At 34.2% G+C, this 16,443-nt stretch overlaps 1 protein-coding gene and 1 non-coding gene across 3 annotated transcripts in view; both read right to left on the bottom strand.

The window, feature by feature from the left end:
- Nucleotides 1-58: 58 nt before the first annotated feature.
- Nucleotides 59-16,443, bottom strand: part of LOC129264472 (xanthine dehydrogenase/oxidase-like) — a 38,205-nt gene continuing 21,820 nt past the window's right edge. Inside the window, exons 18-32 of one of the 2 annotated variants that reach the window (XM_064102647.1) lie at nucleotides 16,313-16,439; nucleotides 15,831-15,950; nucleotides 15,286-15,507; nucleotides 14,714-14,847; nucleotides 13,622-13,796; nucleotides 12,591-12,782; nucleotides 11,342-11,487; nucleotides 9,955-10,036; nucleotides 9,174-9,398; nucleotides 8,608-8,682; nucleotides 6,512-6,564; nucleotides 5,843-6,023; nucleotides 3,483-3,671; nucleotides 2,619-2,786; nucleotides 59-2,078 (exon numbers count right to left, since the gene is read on the bottom strand). In XM_064102647.1, the coding sequence (XP_063958717.1) occupies nucleotides 2,028-2,078; nucleotides 2,619-2,786; nucleotides 3,483-3,671; nucleotides 5,843-6,023; nucleotides 6,512-6,564; nucleotides 8,608-8,682; nucleotides 9,174-9,398; nucleotides 9,955-10,036; nucleotides 11,342-11,487; nucleotides 12,591-12,782; nucleotides 13,622-13,796; nucleotides 14,714-14,847; nucleotides 15,286-15,507; nucleotides 15,831-15,950; nucleotides 16,313-16,439 (2,140 nt within the window). In that variant the 3' untranslated portion in view covers nucleotides 59-2,027. Of the gene's footprint in view, nucleotides 2,079-2,618; nucleotides 2,787-3,482; nucleotides 3,672-5,842; nucleotides 6,024-6,511; nucleotides 6,565-8,607; nucleotides 8,683-9,173; nucleotides 9,399-9,954; nucleotides 10,037-11,341; nucleotides 11,488-12,590; nucleotides 12,783-13,621; nucleotides 13,797-14,713; nucleotides 14,848-15,285; nucleotides 15,508-15,830; nucleotides 15,951-16,312; nucleotides 16,440-16,443 lie in introns of those variants that run through there. The other variant, XM_064102648.1, reaches the window with a different exon arrangement.
- On the bottom strand, nucleotides 10,442-10,523 carry TRNAS-GCU (transfer RNA serine (anticodon GCU)). The gene has a single exon. It is a non-coding gene; the product is annotated as a tRNA-Ser (tRNA).

Here is a 16,443-nt window from a genome sequence, read left to right as displayed (position 1 = left end):
ACATCTAATCATTGCTTTCCTTGAACGCAGAAAAAAAAAAGAAATTAAACAAAAATACTCCATCGACTAATAGTTTCTTTACTCAGAATAAAATGCCATCATCTGTACAGACAAAAGTTGAATGACTTTCTCTTGACTAACAAAGGATATAGCAACGCACCTGTCCCATTGCATACTGATCTATTGGAAGTTTTTTTTTGTTATTCATTGGATGCCCCCCCCCCCCCCCAGGACCGCCATAAGACTTCTCTGGATTCGGATTCATTTTTTCTCGATAGTCAGCAAAAGGGGGTGGCAGGGGGTCAAGAGGAAAACACCCATATAAATCTTCAAACCCGGCTTCTTCTATTGTTATTAAGATAAATTTAGTTTTAATCCATCCGATAGCAATACCAACAATTCTGTAATATTTTTAAAAAATGTTTTACGTTAAAAAGTAAGCATGATTTTTATTTTTTTCAATAATGGGAAATACATTATCACAAAAATGATCACATTCATGTAGTGAATATTTACAGCAAAAAAAAAATCAATAAATCAATGTACACTGTATATTTCCTGGAACACACGGAAGAACTGTTTTCGCATAATTACAAAGCTGAGTTGGGTTTATTCAACCGTTCATGACAGGCCTACATATTTCATTATGTATATACACCTATTTACTTTGTATTTTTATTAATGTTGTGATATGGAAAATTAATACCAATACAAAAGCTAGCTAAGTAGAAAAAGACTATGTTGACATATATTAGGTTACCAGGCAAGAAATCAGTGTTAACAATTTTTAATCAATTTACATGAAAATATAGGCGTCAGTTAAGAAGATACCAAACAATCCACACAAGTGACAGTTTTGGTTTTAAAAATGACTAATTGCATTTATACTTTCAACATTACAATTTTCATTCTATTCATATCATTCTGAATTTACTTTATACATTCCAAATTTGATCGGCAAACTTAATCACCATAATGATTGATTGTCAAAGGCTTTATTCCCAGCAATCTATTTCTAATAAAGCATTTTGGAAGTTTATTACAAATAAGACCACACCATCATCGTAACGTAATGATTCACTTATTTCACATATCACAATGATAATCAATGCAAATAAGAAATAGGCATATGTAGAGCTGTTTGTTTTTACGCGAAAACATTTTTTGTGCATTCAATATTCTTTTACGATTCTCCCCATTGTAACGAAACATATTTCAACAAATTACATCAATATAATTGTGTAATAAGTCAAATTGTTATTTATATACTATTTCGTTTATCCTCGTATATTTGGCAATGAATAGAATGATTTTCTCAAAAGAAAAACTCTGCAAATGAGACATGCTAAAGTATCTATATTTATTTAAAAGCATTGTATTATAAGCATAAAAAAATATCCTAAGCATGTTTTTTAATGTATAGGATTTTACCATACACACCATGGATTCATAGAAAAATATAAATAACAAAGTTTGATTGCCTATATACATCCGACGTTAACACATTCGCTTTGATAAATAACATTTATATAAACAATGCACCATATCAATGAAATATCAAAAAGTATGTGTTTTGTTTGTCCGCTCCGCACACAAGAGAAAAGAAAAACTGGACAATGTTGATATTGAGTACCCTATACAGAGTGGGAAGTAAACAGAATTCTCATTTTCTATATCCTTAAGTTCTAACTCAGTTAAACGAAGAAATGGAATTGTTACGTCATATAACCAGATTGAATTAAATATTCAAATTTATAAAAACAAAAATATCAACGAACGTATAGGGCACAGCTCTGGGGCACAGCGGCACAGCACTTGACGCCCTCTACGTTCGTCGAAAAGTACCTACAAAACAACGGAAAATATTTTCACTGAAATCTATACATGAACAAATATTGCATTGGATGTTCGGATATCCTGTAGAAAACAAAACTCATAAAAAGGGTCTTCAAAATTGCAGTCCAGTCAATCGAATACATATTTATGATGCCTTCCGTGCTCTTGAGGGATGGTTGTTCTTGGTATATTCATGGTCGGACGAAGAATGGTCTGAAGGTACCCGGCTCAGGTGATGGGAACTAACAAAAAGGAGAACATAGATAGAGATAGGGAGCATAGATAAAAAGAAACGGAAAGATTCAGTGGGGGAGATGAAAGGATATGTAGCAGGAATAAAAGAATGGGAGGATTGGGATTGTGAGAATCCAAAGATAATAAATCTCATCTAATACAACGTTTTTCAACCCTTATCATAATCTGTCTCTGGAGAGATATGGGGCTGTCACCCATAAACATTATCGCTGATTTACGTAGGCTATGGCTAGCCGTTTTCTTAATCCCTTTGCTTATATCAAGTATTGTCTTTGTTGACAACAGAATCAATTCTTCACAATTTCTTGATATTATCAAGAAATGGATTAAAGGAGAAAATGGCTGGCCACACGTACAGTACGTTGGCATTTTCCCGCTACATTATGCATCAAATATTCAATGGTGCTGATTTCGCCCCTTAATAAGGATCACTAGTCGTTCGTTAAGTCGTTGTAAATTACGAACAGCTGGAAGAAAGACAAAGGTGCGACGACCTTAAAAGCCTTTCCCTTGTATGGAGTACCTACCATTTTGGTGAACTTGTCCACACAGCCGAGTCGAATCCTTTCAGCGACCGAGGGACTGTCTAACCGGAAGATACCAGTCAAACCTTCATCTGCTCTGGCTGACATCATGGCGTCCTTGATAGCAAAAAAGACTGATGAGGCTAAAAAGAAGGGTGGCTCCCCACAAGCCTTTATGGAAAAGAAGAAAAAAATAAGGTCCGGTTGATCCCAATGTAAAAGGCGAAAGAATAGCAAATTTTAGCAGTCTAGAAGTAGATGATTTCAAGATTTCTTTAGTATTTTAATGTCCTAATCTGCACTTAGAAATGACCATACTGTTACAGAAGCTTTTGCAGAGCTCGCTTATTTCCTTTAGTAAGTAGCGCCAGTTACAGTACATAATATACAACTACAAATAATAATAATAATAATATAGGGTATTTATATTGCGCACATATCCACCTTGTTAGGTGCTCAAGGCGCTCCTGTATTACCCGGCTAAGCTAGGCGTTCATAGCGCACACAAATCCACATTTAGTTAACAGATTTTTATCAAATGCACAGTCTTTCATCTGTCTTTTCGCCAATTATTGGCCTTCCAGTGAAATTGTACCGTGCCACGGTGATTTAGGTAATGACAAGAGTAGTCAGGACAAAACTGATTGTACATGTATTCATGCTAGATTTTATTTTACCAGCTCACATGCCTATTTCAGGAAGGGATGTACTAACAATTTCCTCTAGTTCCACTAGTAGTAAAAAAAAAAATGATTTCAGATTTCAGTGTTCTTCACTGACAATGTGTTGCAGGTCAACTCGCACAAGGATTTCAGTAACTTCCAACATATTTCAGAGAAAATGTATTCTGTCATTAAAACTACTCACCTTCGATGAACAGATATTGGCAGGGTTAGATGAGTTCTTCAGTAGAGTAACGTTAAACTCCAGGGGTACGTCACCAAACGAAGGTATTTTGTAGTAGCCAGGGCCATTGGTCAAGAGCTGACCATCAGGTGACCATCTCAGGTCCTCCATGACAAAGAGACCATAACCCTGGACAAAGGCACCTTCTATCTGCAACATCCATACAAGAGTAAGAATGAAATACCTTGGCCAAGCGGTAGGGAAAAAAAGTCAGTTGTGCATTCGGACCTCATTAGGAAACAGGCGTCACTGATTCTTTTGGAACAGTAAAATACAAATGATTGAAAATAAAGTGTTAAATTACCATGAAGGTATTTTTAGACCTAAATTATTATAGGAAAATATTATCACAGGAAAAATCCTAGTTATCGCCTAATGGCTTAATCCGACCAAAACAATAAGTTTATAATCAGAATACTATTAAGTGTTTTATACTAACTGTCCTTGAGCCCGTCGAAGAAAGAGTTGCAATTAATCGCAACTCTAAAAATCATGCGCAACTTGATTTTCAACCAATCAACAGCGCACATTTTTGACTTGCGATTGATTATTTGACTTGCGTTTAAGCACAACTCTTTCTGCAACGGGACCCAGGTCATTAGATTCTAATGCCTTAACAAACGAATTAAGAAACTATACTTTTTTCATCTCTTTGTATAAAAATATGTACGAACATATTACATTTATGAATGATACTAAGATAAGAGTCTGGGTATATCCCAACTTATATTTTTGTTATCTGTACTTCCAAAACATCCTAAATCTTTTTGCACGAATTGGACTCGGTTATTTTTTAATTTATATGGGCCAAAAACCTGAAAAAAATTAACCGCAAGACTATTATTGGAGATTATAATGTAGGTGGCTTTAAAATGTTACATATACAGTCAATTATATGATTATTATGGGCCTGAAAATTGTAAGGGTTAAAAGAATTTGAATGATAATTACAAAGGTAAATGGAAGTGCTTGTTTAATTACTTCCTGAATGGTCTTGGTGATAATTTTTTTTTCAATTGCAATATCAGTAACAATGAACAAAATTTACAAATAGATAATATTTTTGTCGTAGAAGTTTTTCAGTCTTGGTGTGATTTAACCTTTAATGAACATCCTCCTGATGAGGTTATTCACAATCAATTATATGGAATAACTCTTGTATAAAAAAAGAAGACTCTTTACTTTTTTGAAAAGATTGCATAGATATAGGTGTTTTTAGAATATCTCATTTGCTGAAGCATGATGGTAACTTTCTTACACATTTGCATTTCGTTCGTAAGTTTGATATTAAATGTAACTTTCTTAATTATTATTGTGTCATATCTGCTATATGTTAAATGGAAAAAAATTGTGAAGATCCTCCTAAAAAAATTACAATTATCAGGACGAAATTATAAATAGTATGAACAAGGTAACGAAAGTATGTAAACTTATTCATAAAAAAAGCGTGTCGAGAAAATCTTTAAAACTCCTATTTCACAAAACAACTGGAGAGGCATTATTTTAAAACCAATTGCTACTTGGGATAGATTTTATATGATTCTTTTTAAATGTTCTTTTTCAACAAAGCTTAGATATTTTCAGTATAAAATTTTCATAATATCATTGGTGTCAATAAAATATTTGAAAACTGTAGGTTTATTACAATCTGATTTGTGTTCCTTTTGTTCAGAACACTCTGAAAACATTGCTCATTTATTTTGGTAACGCCCCGTCTCTCGTCGGTTTTTAGTTGATTTTGAAAAATTCATTCTTAAAAGTGCAATTAGGTTATCTTTTAATGATTTTGTATTTGGCATACCAGGCAGAAATTATCATTCTTTTAATTTTGATATTATATGCTAAACATTATATATATTTTCTACTCGATATTTAAAAGGTTAATTATCATATTCCTCGTTTCAAAAGAAATTAAAATTAAGAACGCATTATGAATTTACAACAACTTAAGTTTATTGCAGATATTGATTATATTGATATAATATATTTGTTATGTATTTACATGCATATTGCATTTGATTATATGATTTGTGGAGAAAAGGTGAATAAAGTCTTTCTTTGAAAAGAAAAAAAAAGATAAGAGTCTCATAGCAGGTGTAAATATAAAATATAAGAAAGCAAACATCAATGTAAAATTCTGTTAAAATTTAATTATCAAAATGAAAAATATGATATTAAGCTAACTCTTATAATTATATGAATTCGGGAGAATTCTTGATGACAATGATGATTTACAGATTTTGCATGGCGCAATGATGTCTGTACAATCAAGGAGTTTTCTAACTGAAGAATCCTCGAGGGCAAAAAGGAAGCTATCTAACCTGACCAACGTCGATAGCGGGGTTGATGCTTTCTCCGACGTCCATGACGATATCGGTTCTTAGAGTTCGATGATCACCTGTAAGGCAGTCGATCTCCACTTCGGAGACCCCGACACCGTACGTGTTGTAAGGGAATAGTTTTCCTTCGTTCTTCTTTTTATCGTAATTCAAGTCGTCTCTCCTGCGGAACGTAGGATACAAAACTATGAATGTAATCAAAAACTTCCAATTTTATTAGTACATTTCTTCAGTGTTACATGGACCATGAGGCATATCCTATTAATAAAAATAATACGATATTTTAAAAACTACAATCAGTTGAGTGGCAGGATTTTGAAAGAACAACTTTTGAGAGGATCAACTTGTCAAGAATTGTTTAAAGAAAAACTTTCTTATTGATTGTGATTTTTTTGGGTCAAAGATATAAGCAAAGTTCGAAATTATATGAGTCTACTTAGTTTATCTTGGATTGATTGACAGAAATAAATTTTAACTGAAATAATATAAATGTTACAATGACTTAAATTCTTCGCTGAGTCAAAACGATATTTTCTCAATAACTCATTCGAAATCATCATAATACCATTTGGAACATTAAAATAATTATTTTCTTTAGTCATGGTGTGCATATTGCAGGCATAATTACTAGAAGTCTTCATTGTGACTTACTTATAAAAGCCAGCTGCTGACAAGCTTACACGATCGTTATAAGCTGCTACCACCTGACGATATAACATATCAGATTACGTGAGTGCGATAAATAATCTATTTGTCGGAAGACACAGTCCATGCTTATATTATTTATGATCCACGAACTTATATCATTGACTAGAGTTATGATTACGTAATGCCTTGATAGACACAAAACAGTCCACATATTACTTGTAGCATTCAATAATTTCATTAACGATTGCATTTATTTCTAGAATGAAGTAAATAAGTAAACAAAAATACAATAATACGATTTTATGGCATCGTTAAATAATGAAATACACCAACATTATCGAGCTAAACTCAAATCCCTGGAGTGCAGTTACTCCCAGAATTAATCTGAATCAGTTGAAAATGAGATGAAATCTTGCAAAGAGGATCTTGAGATGTTATATGAAAGAGGCAGCAGATGCAATTATAAGAGCAGGAGCTAATTGGATCGAAAATGGTGAAAGAAATACACGTTATTTTATAAATCTTCAAAAGAGAATTCAACGACAAAAAGTCATAATTAAATTACAAATTGATAATCATATAATTGTGACTTCACAAAAAGAAATACTAATTGCTATCAGAGACTATTATCAATCTCTATCAACATCATCTCATCTGTCTCAAATTGATCTTTATGATATTTTACCTCTGGGTGATGAATGAAATATTTCATCATCAGAATTACAAAAGAAATGTGAAGGTGTTATAACAATGAAGAATGTGTTAATGCTCTGAAATCAATGAATAACAACAAGACACCAGGAACGGATGGATTCCCATGTGAATTCTACAAATTTGTATTAAAAGAATTAGGAGATGTTTTGATTAATAGTTTTAGTTATTCCTTTATACAAGGTAAATTTTCGTTGGATCGGAGGAGTGGAATTACTCACCTTATTCATAAAAAAGACCAAAAAGACTTGGAGGCCTATCTCTATTCTAAACACCGCATATAAACTTCTGGCAAAATGTTTGGCTTTGAGATTGCGAATGCGTTAGGCAGTATTATTGATAATGACCAGACAGGATTTTTACATGGTCGGTATATTGGTGAAAATATTCAGTTAGCCTTAGATATGATTGAATTTACAAATGAAATTGATATTCCAGGTTTTATGTTAATGACCGACATAGAATAGGCATTTGATAAATTAGAATGGTCTGTTTTACTTCAAGCTTTGAAATATTTCAAATTTGGTGAAGTTTTGATATCATGGATTAGAGTTATGTACAATGATATATATTCTTGTATTTTGAATAATGAATAAGCTTCAGAATGTTTTCAAATTTTATGTTGAGTAAGGCAGGGCTGCCTTTCTATTCCTATTCTTTACATCATTTGCAATGAAATTATGTGTTTATGGATCAGGGGAAACATTGATATTAAAGGTGAATGGAATAGAAACTAAGCTTAACTCTTATGCAGATGACACAACATCTTATATAAATGAGGCCAAGTCTCTTAAAATCATTTTGTATACTTTGGATGAAGTTATGTTTTTTTCAGGGTTTTGCATTAATCAAAATAAAGTATTTCGTATCTGTTTTTGACTGCCCTGTAACTCAGCAATTTATTCACAACTTCGATCCAAACCTCTTTTTTTAACAATGACGTGTATTTGAATATTTTTTTTTTTGTTTGGTTGCCCAGACGATCAATACTCTACTATAAACCGTTATATTCTTCACGCTAAATATTTCATTTTTTCGACACGTTGTAAGGGTGATCGGTTGTCTTTTAGTTCGAATGTATTGAAACGCTATTGTGAAATTGAAAGGGTTCTCGGTCAAAAACTTCATAATTTTGTTTTATCATTAGATAGTAATACGCATGTGCAGTTGTTGCAAACATTTTCGCTTCTTGATTTTTCTGTAAATTGAATTGCTTTCGTGTTTGATTTTGAATAAAATCTTTATATGAAAGAAAAAAACAAAATATCATCGAACATAATTATATGAAAATATTTTTTCAAAGTTAATTCTGATACTGTAATTTGAAAACATTTAAGAAAAAGTGGCCTAATCGGTCAGAACAAAAAAAAACAGAACATTCATCTTACCCAAGTGTTCCAATCGCCTTTTGGGTCGGCGTACATGTATGGCTCTAGTCGATGTTTCAGAGTCTCACAAGCTTTCTTAAATAATAAGATATAAAGACAATAGTTATCCAACAAATATGAGAGTATGAGGTCTGAATAACAGAAAAGCCATTTTCCGTGGTGAGACTTAATCAAAAACTTCGTAAGTAAATTGCAATATTATTATTATCATTATCATCATCATCATCATCGTAAATATCATCATCTTCTTTCATTCAGAAAATGAAGACAATATTAAGAATATACATGTACAACAATCTAGAGAACAGAATTAGCAATACATACGTAGTAGAAATCAACTGGAATGCCAGGGGCAGAAATAAAAATTATAATACCTATTACAGTAAGCCTTCTGCTCCACTTATAATGATTACAAACATGGAATAGTAAACATAAAACTCTTTAATTTCAAAAGATAGGTATTAAGAATATTAAACATCTATCCAAAGGATTAGTATGACTGTGTCTGTGCCCTATGATAAGGAATATGACAATTAGCATGCATCATTTCTAGGTTACATTCTCACCTGTACTGCCCGTCCGTTGAGATCTGTCCCTGTACTGGCACCCGTTCCCGATGCATTCGGTACCTTAGTAGTGTTTGTTTCTGTAAGGTGGATCTTTGCCTGAGGTATCCCAAGAGTCCTAGCAGCAATCTGAATCATCTTGGTATGTAGACCCTGGCCCATCTCAATGCCCCCGTGTGTGACAAGAACGGAACCATCGGTGTAGATGTGGACTAGGGCACCGGCCTACACCATCAAACATGCATTTAGAGTGTGAGTAATATTTCATTTTCGTTCAGTCAACATTACAAATAAAAATGGAATGTATAGGCATATAATGTATAATCGAAGGAGGTCGCCACAGTGAATAGAAGATGTTCTTATAATGATGAAGGCCTAGAAGGGAACTGGCAGTTTTCAACGAATTGTCAAGGACCCCTCGAGCTTTACTAAAAAAAAAGGTGGCGAGAAATTCAGGAAGTGAATGAGAGAAATAGAGTTAGAGGGTGTGTGCGCACGCACACGTGTGTAGGTGCAAGTGGAGTGTGTGTGTGGTTGTGTGCGCGTGCAATTATGCGCGTGTGTGGGTGGGTGTGTGTGTGAATGTCTGTTTGTGCATGGAAGAGAGAGGGAGCGAGAGTGAAAGAGACAGATATATAGAGGGGTGAAAGCTGGAAGACCTTTCTGATATTCTGAATAATAAATCATGCTTCAGCATCATTTTCATTTTGGGATAATTATCATTACCTATAAATGGACCATCAAAACATGGTCTCCTCGTATATAAAAACAACGATCTTACTTGATTTAAGTGTAGTATGTGAAAGGAAACGCCGTACTTGACAGGAATGATGGCAAGTCCTCTCTTCTTCCAGCGATTATTCCTACGCAGGTAAATACATTTTTTAAATAATAAAAATATAATTTACGTCATTAAAGTTTCAAATTTTATACATAATCATTGTGAACATAGTACTGCATAATCTGCTAAAAAAATTTTTTTTCCAGATTTCACTTCCATAGTGCTATAAATTGTATTTACTAATAACTCGATAAAACACGGTTCCAAACCATTAAAGAATCAGTCTTGTGTATGTTGTCAAACATTCAAATTTGTTGTTCTGATTATTTAAGTGTTTATTTTCTTACTTGAACATTATTTGACTTATGACCATTAAAAATTAATGTATCTTCATTTTTCCATTTCTGCAGTTTCCAACGGTATTATAGTTCAATAATGCAAAATACGAAATTTCTCTTCAATGCTTAAAAGAGAGAGAAAAAAGTCGCGACGAGGATGGGATTCGAACCCACGCGTGCAGAGCACAATGGATTAGCAGTCCATCGCCTTAACCACTCGGCCACCTCGTCCCTTGGGAATGATCATATATGCAATAAAGTAACAACAACATTTTTTAAATGTTCGCACACACACATTTTCAATTTTGGTGACATATTCTACAGTCAGGTGGATAGAATACAAAAGTGGTGACGTCAGTCTTTTGTCATAACATAGTGATTGTTCTAGCCGGTCACGTTTAGGGGCGGAGCAGAGTTTTTTGAGGGGGGGGGGCAAGACAACTTGAAGAGACTTTATTCTTTTGCCAATTGAATTATAGGGGTAATAGAGCTATGCGAGCAAGACTTCTCATTTTGATACTCTCATTTCTTCCCTCCTCTTCTTCTTAGAAATCATTGAATTTGCGGACATTAAGGCTACTTTCAAGAGGTTAAAACCAGGAGTCGTAGGATGACGATTTGTGACGTCATAATTCGGTCTCCATCTGTTATTTTGCTAAAATCTATTGCTACCAAACTTTTATTATGTTCATGTGAATCAACTTTCATCTGATGCAGAATATTAGCTATAAACAATACCTTCTCAATTGTAGAAAATTATACGAATATTTGGCATGGAAGTTTATCTTGGTACAATCTTCAAACCTAAAACTTTTGGCGAAGCTGCCCCCGGTGAATTGTCTTTAAGAGGGTTCAAGTATTAAAAAACGCAGCAATACACGTTTCAAAATGTAAGCATTAAACACGATGAAACATAATATCCCAAATAAAGCAACACATGATCTTTTGCTTCTTTTTAATCCAAACGGTATCAACATCCTGTAAATATTGAGTTTTTTATGTGATCGAAAAAAAATCATAATATTTTCAACACAAACTTTTAAATGCACCTGTTAAAAATGTCCACAGCCTCCCTGCGGCTGGCGAAGTTGCTTTTGGTCAAGCATTCATCCCAACAGCGAGGCAACATAAACCCCTCGATTTTCTGATTTTGAGGTGTGATGTCACCCTCCTGGTAGAAATTCATCTCTCTTACCTAACGACATAAAAAGTGATAATCGTAGGAAAGAGAAAATAGGTAAATGAAACATAACATATAATTGGTGACTTGTTCTGCCATTCACAATTTGATACATGGTCTAACTACTGCTTGTAATAAGGCAGTCTTTATCAAAGGCAGAACACTTAATTTAGGATAAAAACAGGTCTAGAGCCTTGAAAAATTGCTTGTCTCATTTCGATACAGATGTACATTTTGATGAAATAGTGATGTCTGTTTCTTGTACTTAACCCTTACACTGTTAGAAAATTTATCCTTAAAATAAAAGAAGTTCCTGCAGCAGAGTCTCGAGAACACCTGTAATCTTACCAGATTGCGTAATCTTACAGGAAATTGGTATTTGGTGTATGGAACCTTACAAATTTCCTTAAAGAAAACATCTTTTTCCCCTTTTAAACAGACCTGTTCTGTTAAATTGCAGAAAAAAATCCTGTTTTATGAATTTACAGAACGATTCTGTTATTGCTTTCTGCAAAATCTTTTTTTTTCTTTCTGTAAAATCAGGTTTTTTTAACAGTGTACATAATTTCCAACAAGTCATTCATACCCCTTCTACCTCTCTGTCTCATTCGCTCTCCCACACCCCCACACTCTCTCACACACCCGCCCACACACACATACTCTCACGCACATACAGTACCCTTCTCACACGTTCTCACTCTGTTCTTTTAAATGATACACATACGCACACCCCCACACACACACAAGAGTGGGTCTGAAACATCATGAACACTCCACCACTTTTCTAACCGATGTCTGAAACTGGAGATCAAAATGCCCATCGGTTCTTAATGAATTTACTCGTAGTTACAGCACATTACATTTGTCTTTAAATTAATTGTGAGTAGTGTCCATACACATGATATTTACACCTTGATCAGCTTTCAACAAAATTAAACAATGAATTACTATTTCCGAAATGATATGGTCATCATTGGTGATGATTATTTACTTTTGCAATCAATAGTTCTTGAAGCCATAAAAGCAATCCCTATATTTTGCCAATTTTATACACCCAAAATAGAATTTCATAAAAAATATTAGAACTTGAAGTATTTGTAAATACTTTTATGTCGTACTTTATGCTGAGGAATCCTGCACTTGACTGCGACATCATCCATGAGTGATTCAGTAATGATCATAGCCTGTGGTGTTCCAAATGCACGGAATGCTACGTTGGACGGGAGGTTGGTACGACAAATTCGGCCCTCAACCCGGAAAACCGGTAACCGATATACGTTGTCAAAATACTGAATCGCTTTGTCCATCACCTGTAGTATGGAAGTTTTATGCGAAGAAATAAGTTAAAATATTTTCCTGTAGTCTAGGTAAAGCTAAATTGATATTGACGGTTTCTTCGTGTTTCTATCCAAAACATATAATTCTTCAAAATTCTTCTTTTATGACATTAATGTAAACTTCTTACATATTTAATGTTTTATTATTATGAAATATATATAAAAACTCCTGTAATTCTAAAAGATTCTCCTCCAGAATATGCAGGCATCTAATGAAGAAGATAAGTAACATGATGTTTATATCAATTTTAAAAAATATGTTGATATTAAAAAGATACTAATTAATTTATCAAGAAGAACGAAAAGCATGTCTCAGGATTTAGGCCTAAACATAATTTTGAGTAGCTAATTTTGTGGGCAATTTTTTGGACTTTTCCTCATTTTCTAAAAAGAACTTATCTAGGCAGCAGTTAGCAGCCGAAAATTTCGAGGTAATTCTTCGGATAGTACTTGGGTTTGTGAGCAAAAGGTTAAATTTAATCAGAACTTTAATATCTAAATTACTGTATTCGTAATATGATTAACGTGTTTAAACGTAAGAAAGCAGAATGGGGCCGATATAGCACAACATAATTGCGAATGTTTGTGCTTTGTAATACTGTCTGATGTTACTTCCAAATTTCTGACTATATAAAATCTACCCCTTCTTGTCAGGAAAAAATGATCGGTATCCTTGGTCCCGTTACATAATGCTAAGCGAATGGTTTTTGGTTTTTTTTATGATTGATCATACACAATAGTCGATGCAATCAATCATAGAAACCAGCCCCATGATCAATTGTTTTATGTTGCGAGACCCTGTATATACTTACCGCAGTAGAAACATCATAAGAGAAGCCAGCGTTGGAGAACATCTTGATGTCAACACCGACGAGTTTTCCATCCTTGGTACAACCGACCGTGTAACGACCCAAGAACGGATGTCTTGTCCCTGTCGATTTCATGTCTTCATTCCGATCTAACATAAAACGCACTGGACGACCAACCCTAGAGACCAAGAGAACACAATCATAATGATATCAGAGACTTGAAGATAAGTCCGACCTTATAGCGACCTAAGAACGATGCCTTGTCCCTGTTGATGCTATATCCTCATCACGACCTATCATAAAGCGTTATAAGCACCCTTACAAGAGCCATCCTTTAAAAGAACGCATGTATTTGAGATCAGAGACTGGAATTGATCTGGCTTTCTCTCCTCATTAATGGATATATCACTTTTAACTATGAGTTATCTTATTCAAATCGACACTGTTCCTTAATATCCCTGATAAACTCTTCATCAGTGCTACTATATGAAATCACAGTCTTCAATACCGAATTTGTAGCGCAGTCATGTGGGCATATATCAATGATAACCAAAGTATTATGTTTGCATCCCATTTTCTTTCAAAAACAAAATTATTTCCATTTAATTTTTGTAGTTTATTGCGTCAAACGCGAGATAACTGTAATCGCTAGCATCCGATCTCAGTCCCAAACAGATGAAAGAGCCCAAACAGAAATTGCAGAGGAAAAACAAGTTCGAAAACTGGATAGGGTTGGATAGACAAACGTGAAATAATTCGGAAATAAGGGCGACAAAATATGATAAATGATAAAAAAAACTTGTGACCGAACAGTTGGGCAATTTCTTTAAGTTATGCAATTGATTAATAAATACCCCAGTAGCATATAGGATCAACACAGGCTTAAAATTTATTTTGAGAGATCACCTTACGTTAGGTATAGAAAATTTACACAAAGTATTAGTTGACTAAGTTGACCAACCGGAGCAAGATAATAAATTTCAAAAATGTGTGTTGGACAGTATATGACCCAACATTGGCGAAGAGCTAGTCAAAAATTGATGAACCCGTTGATTAAGGGTGTAGTTTAAAACGTTAATTATATTAAATACCTACTTGTTAGCAGCAACAGCACATTGGGCAGCGAGAATCGCCGACCGATACTGTTTTCCACCAAAGGCACCACCTAACCGCTTGAAACGACCGGTTATCCGATTACATGGAACTCCAAGGACAGAAGAAACGAAGGTCTGAATTCAAAAGATTGATTCATCAAATGAGCAACCGAATCAAATTTGTAAATACTTCTAGATAGATACACTCTTAGTCGATTCGCATAAGAATCGATAGATTAGTTGAAATATCAAATTACCAACTTTTAAAAAACTTTTCTTCACAATTACATACCTCTGTCAGTTAAATCTAAATGCTGGTGCGTTCATATTTTATCAGTCGAGATTCGTTTTTTTTTCTATCTTAGAGTATGTGATTTTTGAAATGTAATACTGCATAAATAGCTGTCGGATATTTTTAGCTCACATGATATAAATAGACACCTAAAAGGTGTATGATAGTAAAGATGTGTGACTGTGTATCCCTTGTGGGACAATTTTAACCCTGTAACACCGTGACATCATTTTTATTTCACATGAATCTAAACTGATAAACAATAATTGGTTGGAACGTACCGGCACAGCCGCAGGATTTTGAGTACCACAGAATACTTCAAACTCCCCATCCTCCCCCTTTGGTACCACGCATGCGCACTGGGTTTCCATGTAGAAGTGTTCCTGAGCTCCAACTTTCAATTCTCCTTCAATGACGTAGTCAGACTTCTCGAAAGCCTCTAAAAGATTACCACTTTCAATAACTCTTGAGAAGTCGAAGAAGGACTCCTTTGCAATTGCGTCCTGCAAAAAATAGAGAAGTAAGTAAATAAGCTCTTGGCATTAAATGACAATGAATGATGTGGTAACACAACTGAGCTTTAGATATTAATATTATGAAAAATATAAATGAAAGTCGTTTTACTTTCCAAGGTCTACCATTCCCATAACCTCCTCATTCTCTCTTCAGAGTTAAAATGATTTGAAATGTTTTATGTTAGACGCAGTTTGTAAAAAGATATCACAGCTATAAGTACTATCATTTAAAGTGAATAACTCTGATGTTGCGGATTTGCGTGTGAAATTTGATTGCATGTTTTCATCCCATAACAGTGTCATATACGTACCTCAATCGTGATCACCGCCTCGAGATCATTGAACTCGACGTTGACTTCCTTGGCTGCTCGTTGGGCTTGCTCCTTGGTATCAGCGAGAACAGCCCCGATGATCTGGCCAATATGCATCACCTGAAGGAATAAAAAAGTTTAAGAATGTGACATCTCTCTCATATTGTTTCGCAAATAAGTGTCCTAAACTAGTTCACAATAATTTATCATGTTTCAGATTTGACTGTGAAAGTAAAAGAATACTATTAATTTGAGGCATGATGAAAGTACAGTAAAATTATATGAAAATGTGTCTTTGATGAGATAAAATGTAAACTTTATCATAAGAGAATTCATTGCATGCCGTAGTTACAATTAATCATTTCAAATTCAGTTTACACAGATTTTAAGACAGTAACACAGAAACGAACTCCAACGATGCTATAGAATACACAACAAGTAATGTCCAAAATCTTCTAGTTCTTCTAAGTTGGTACAATTACTTCTTTAGTAGCGAACAATTCCTCATCAGGAATAATGGGGCCTAAAAAGTTACTACCAGGAACATCTTCAGCAGATATGAAGTCATGAACACTATCCATGGCTAATGCATTAGATGGATCGATGGATCTGT

Source organism: Lytechinus pictus, chromosome 7 (assembly GCF_037042905.1).
Source record: "Lytechinus pictus isolate F3 Inbred chromosome 7, Lp3.0, whole genome shotgun sequence".
Classification (NCBI taxonomy): domain Eukaryota; kingdom Metazoa; phylum Echinodermata; class Echinoidea; order Temnopleuroida; family Toxopneustidae; genus Lytechinus; species Lytechinus pictus.
This window is presented reverse-complemented; position numbering and strand designations above follow the sequence as displayed.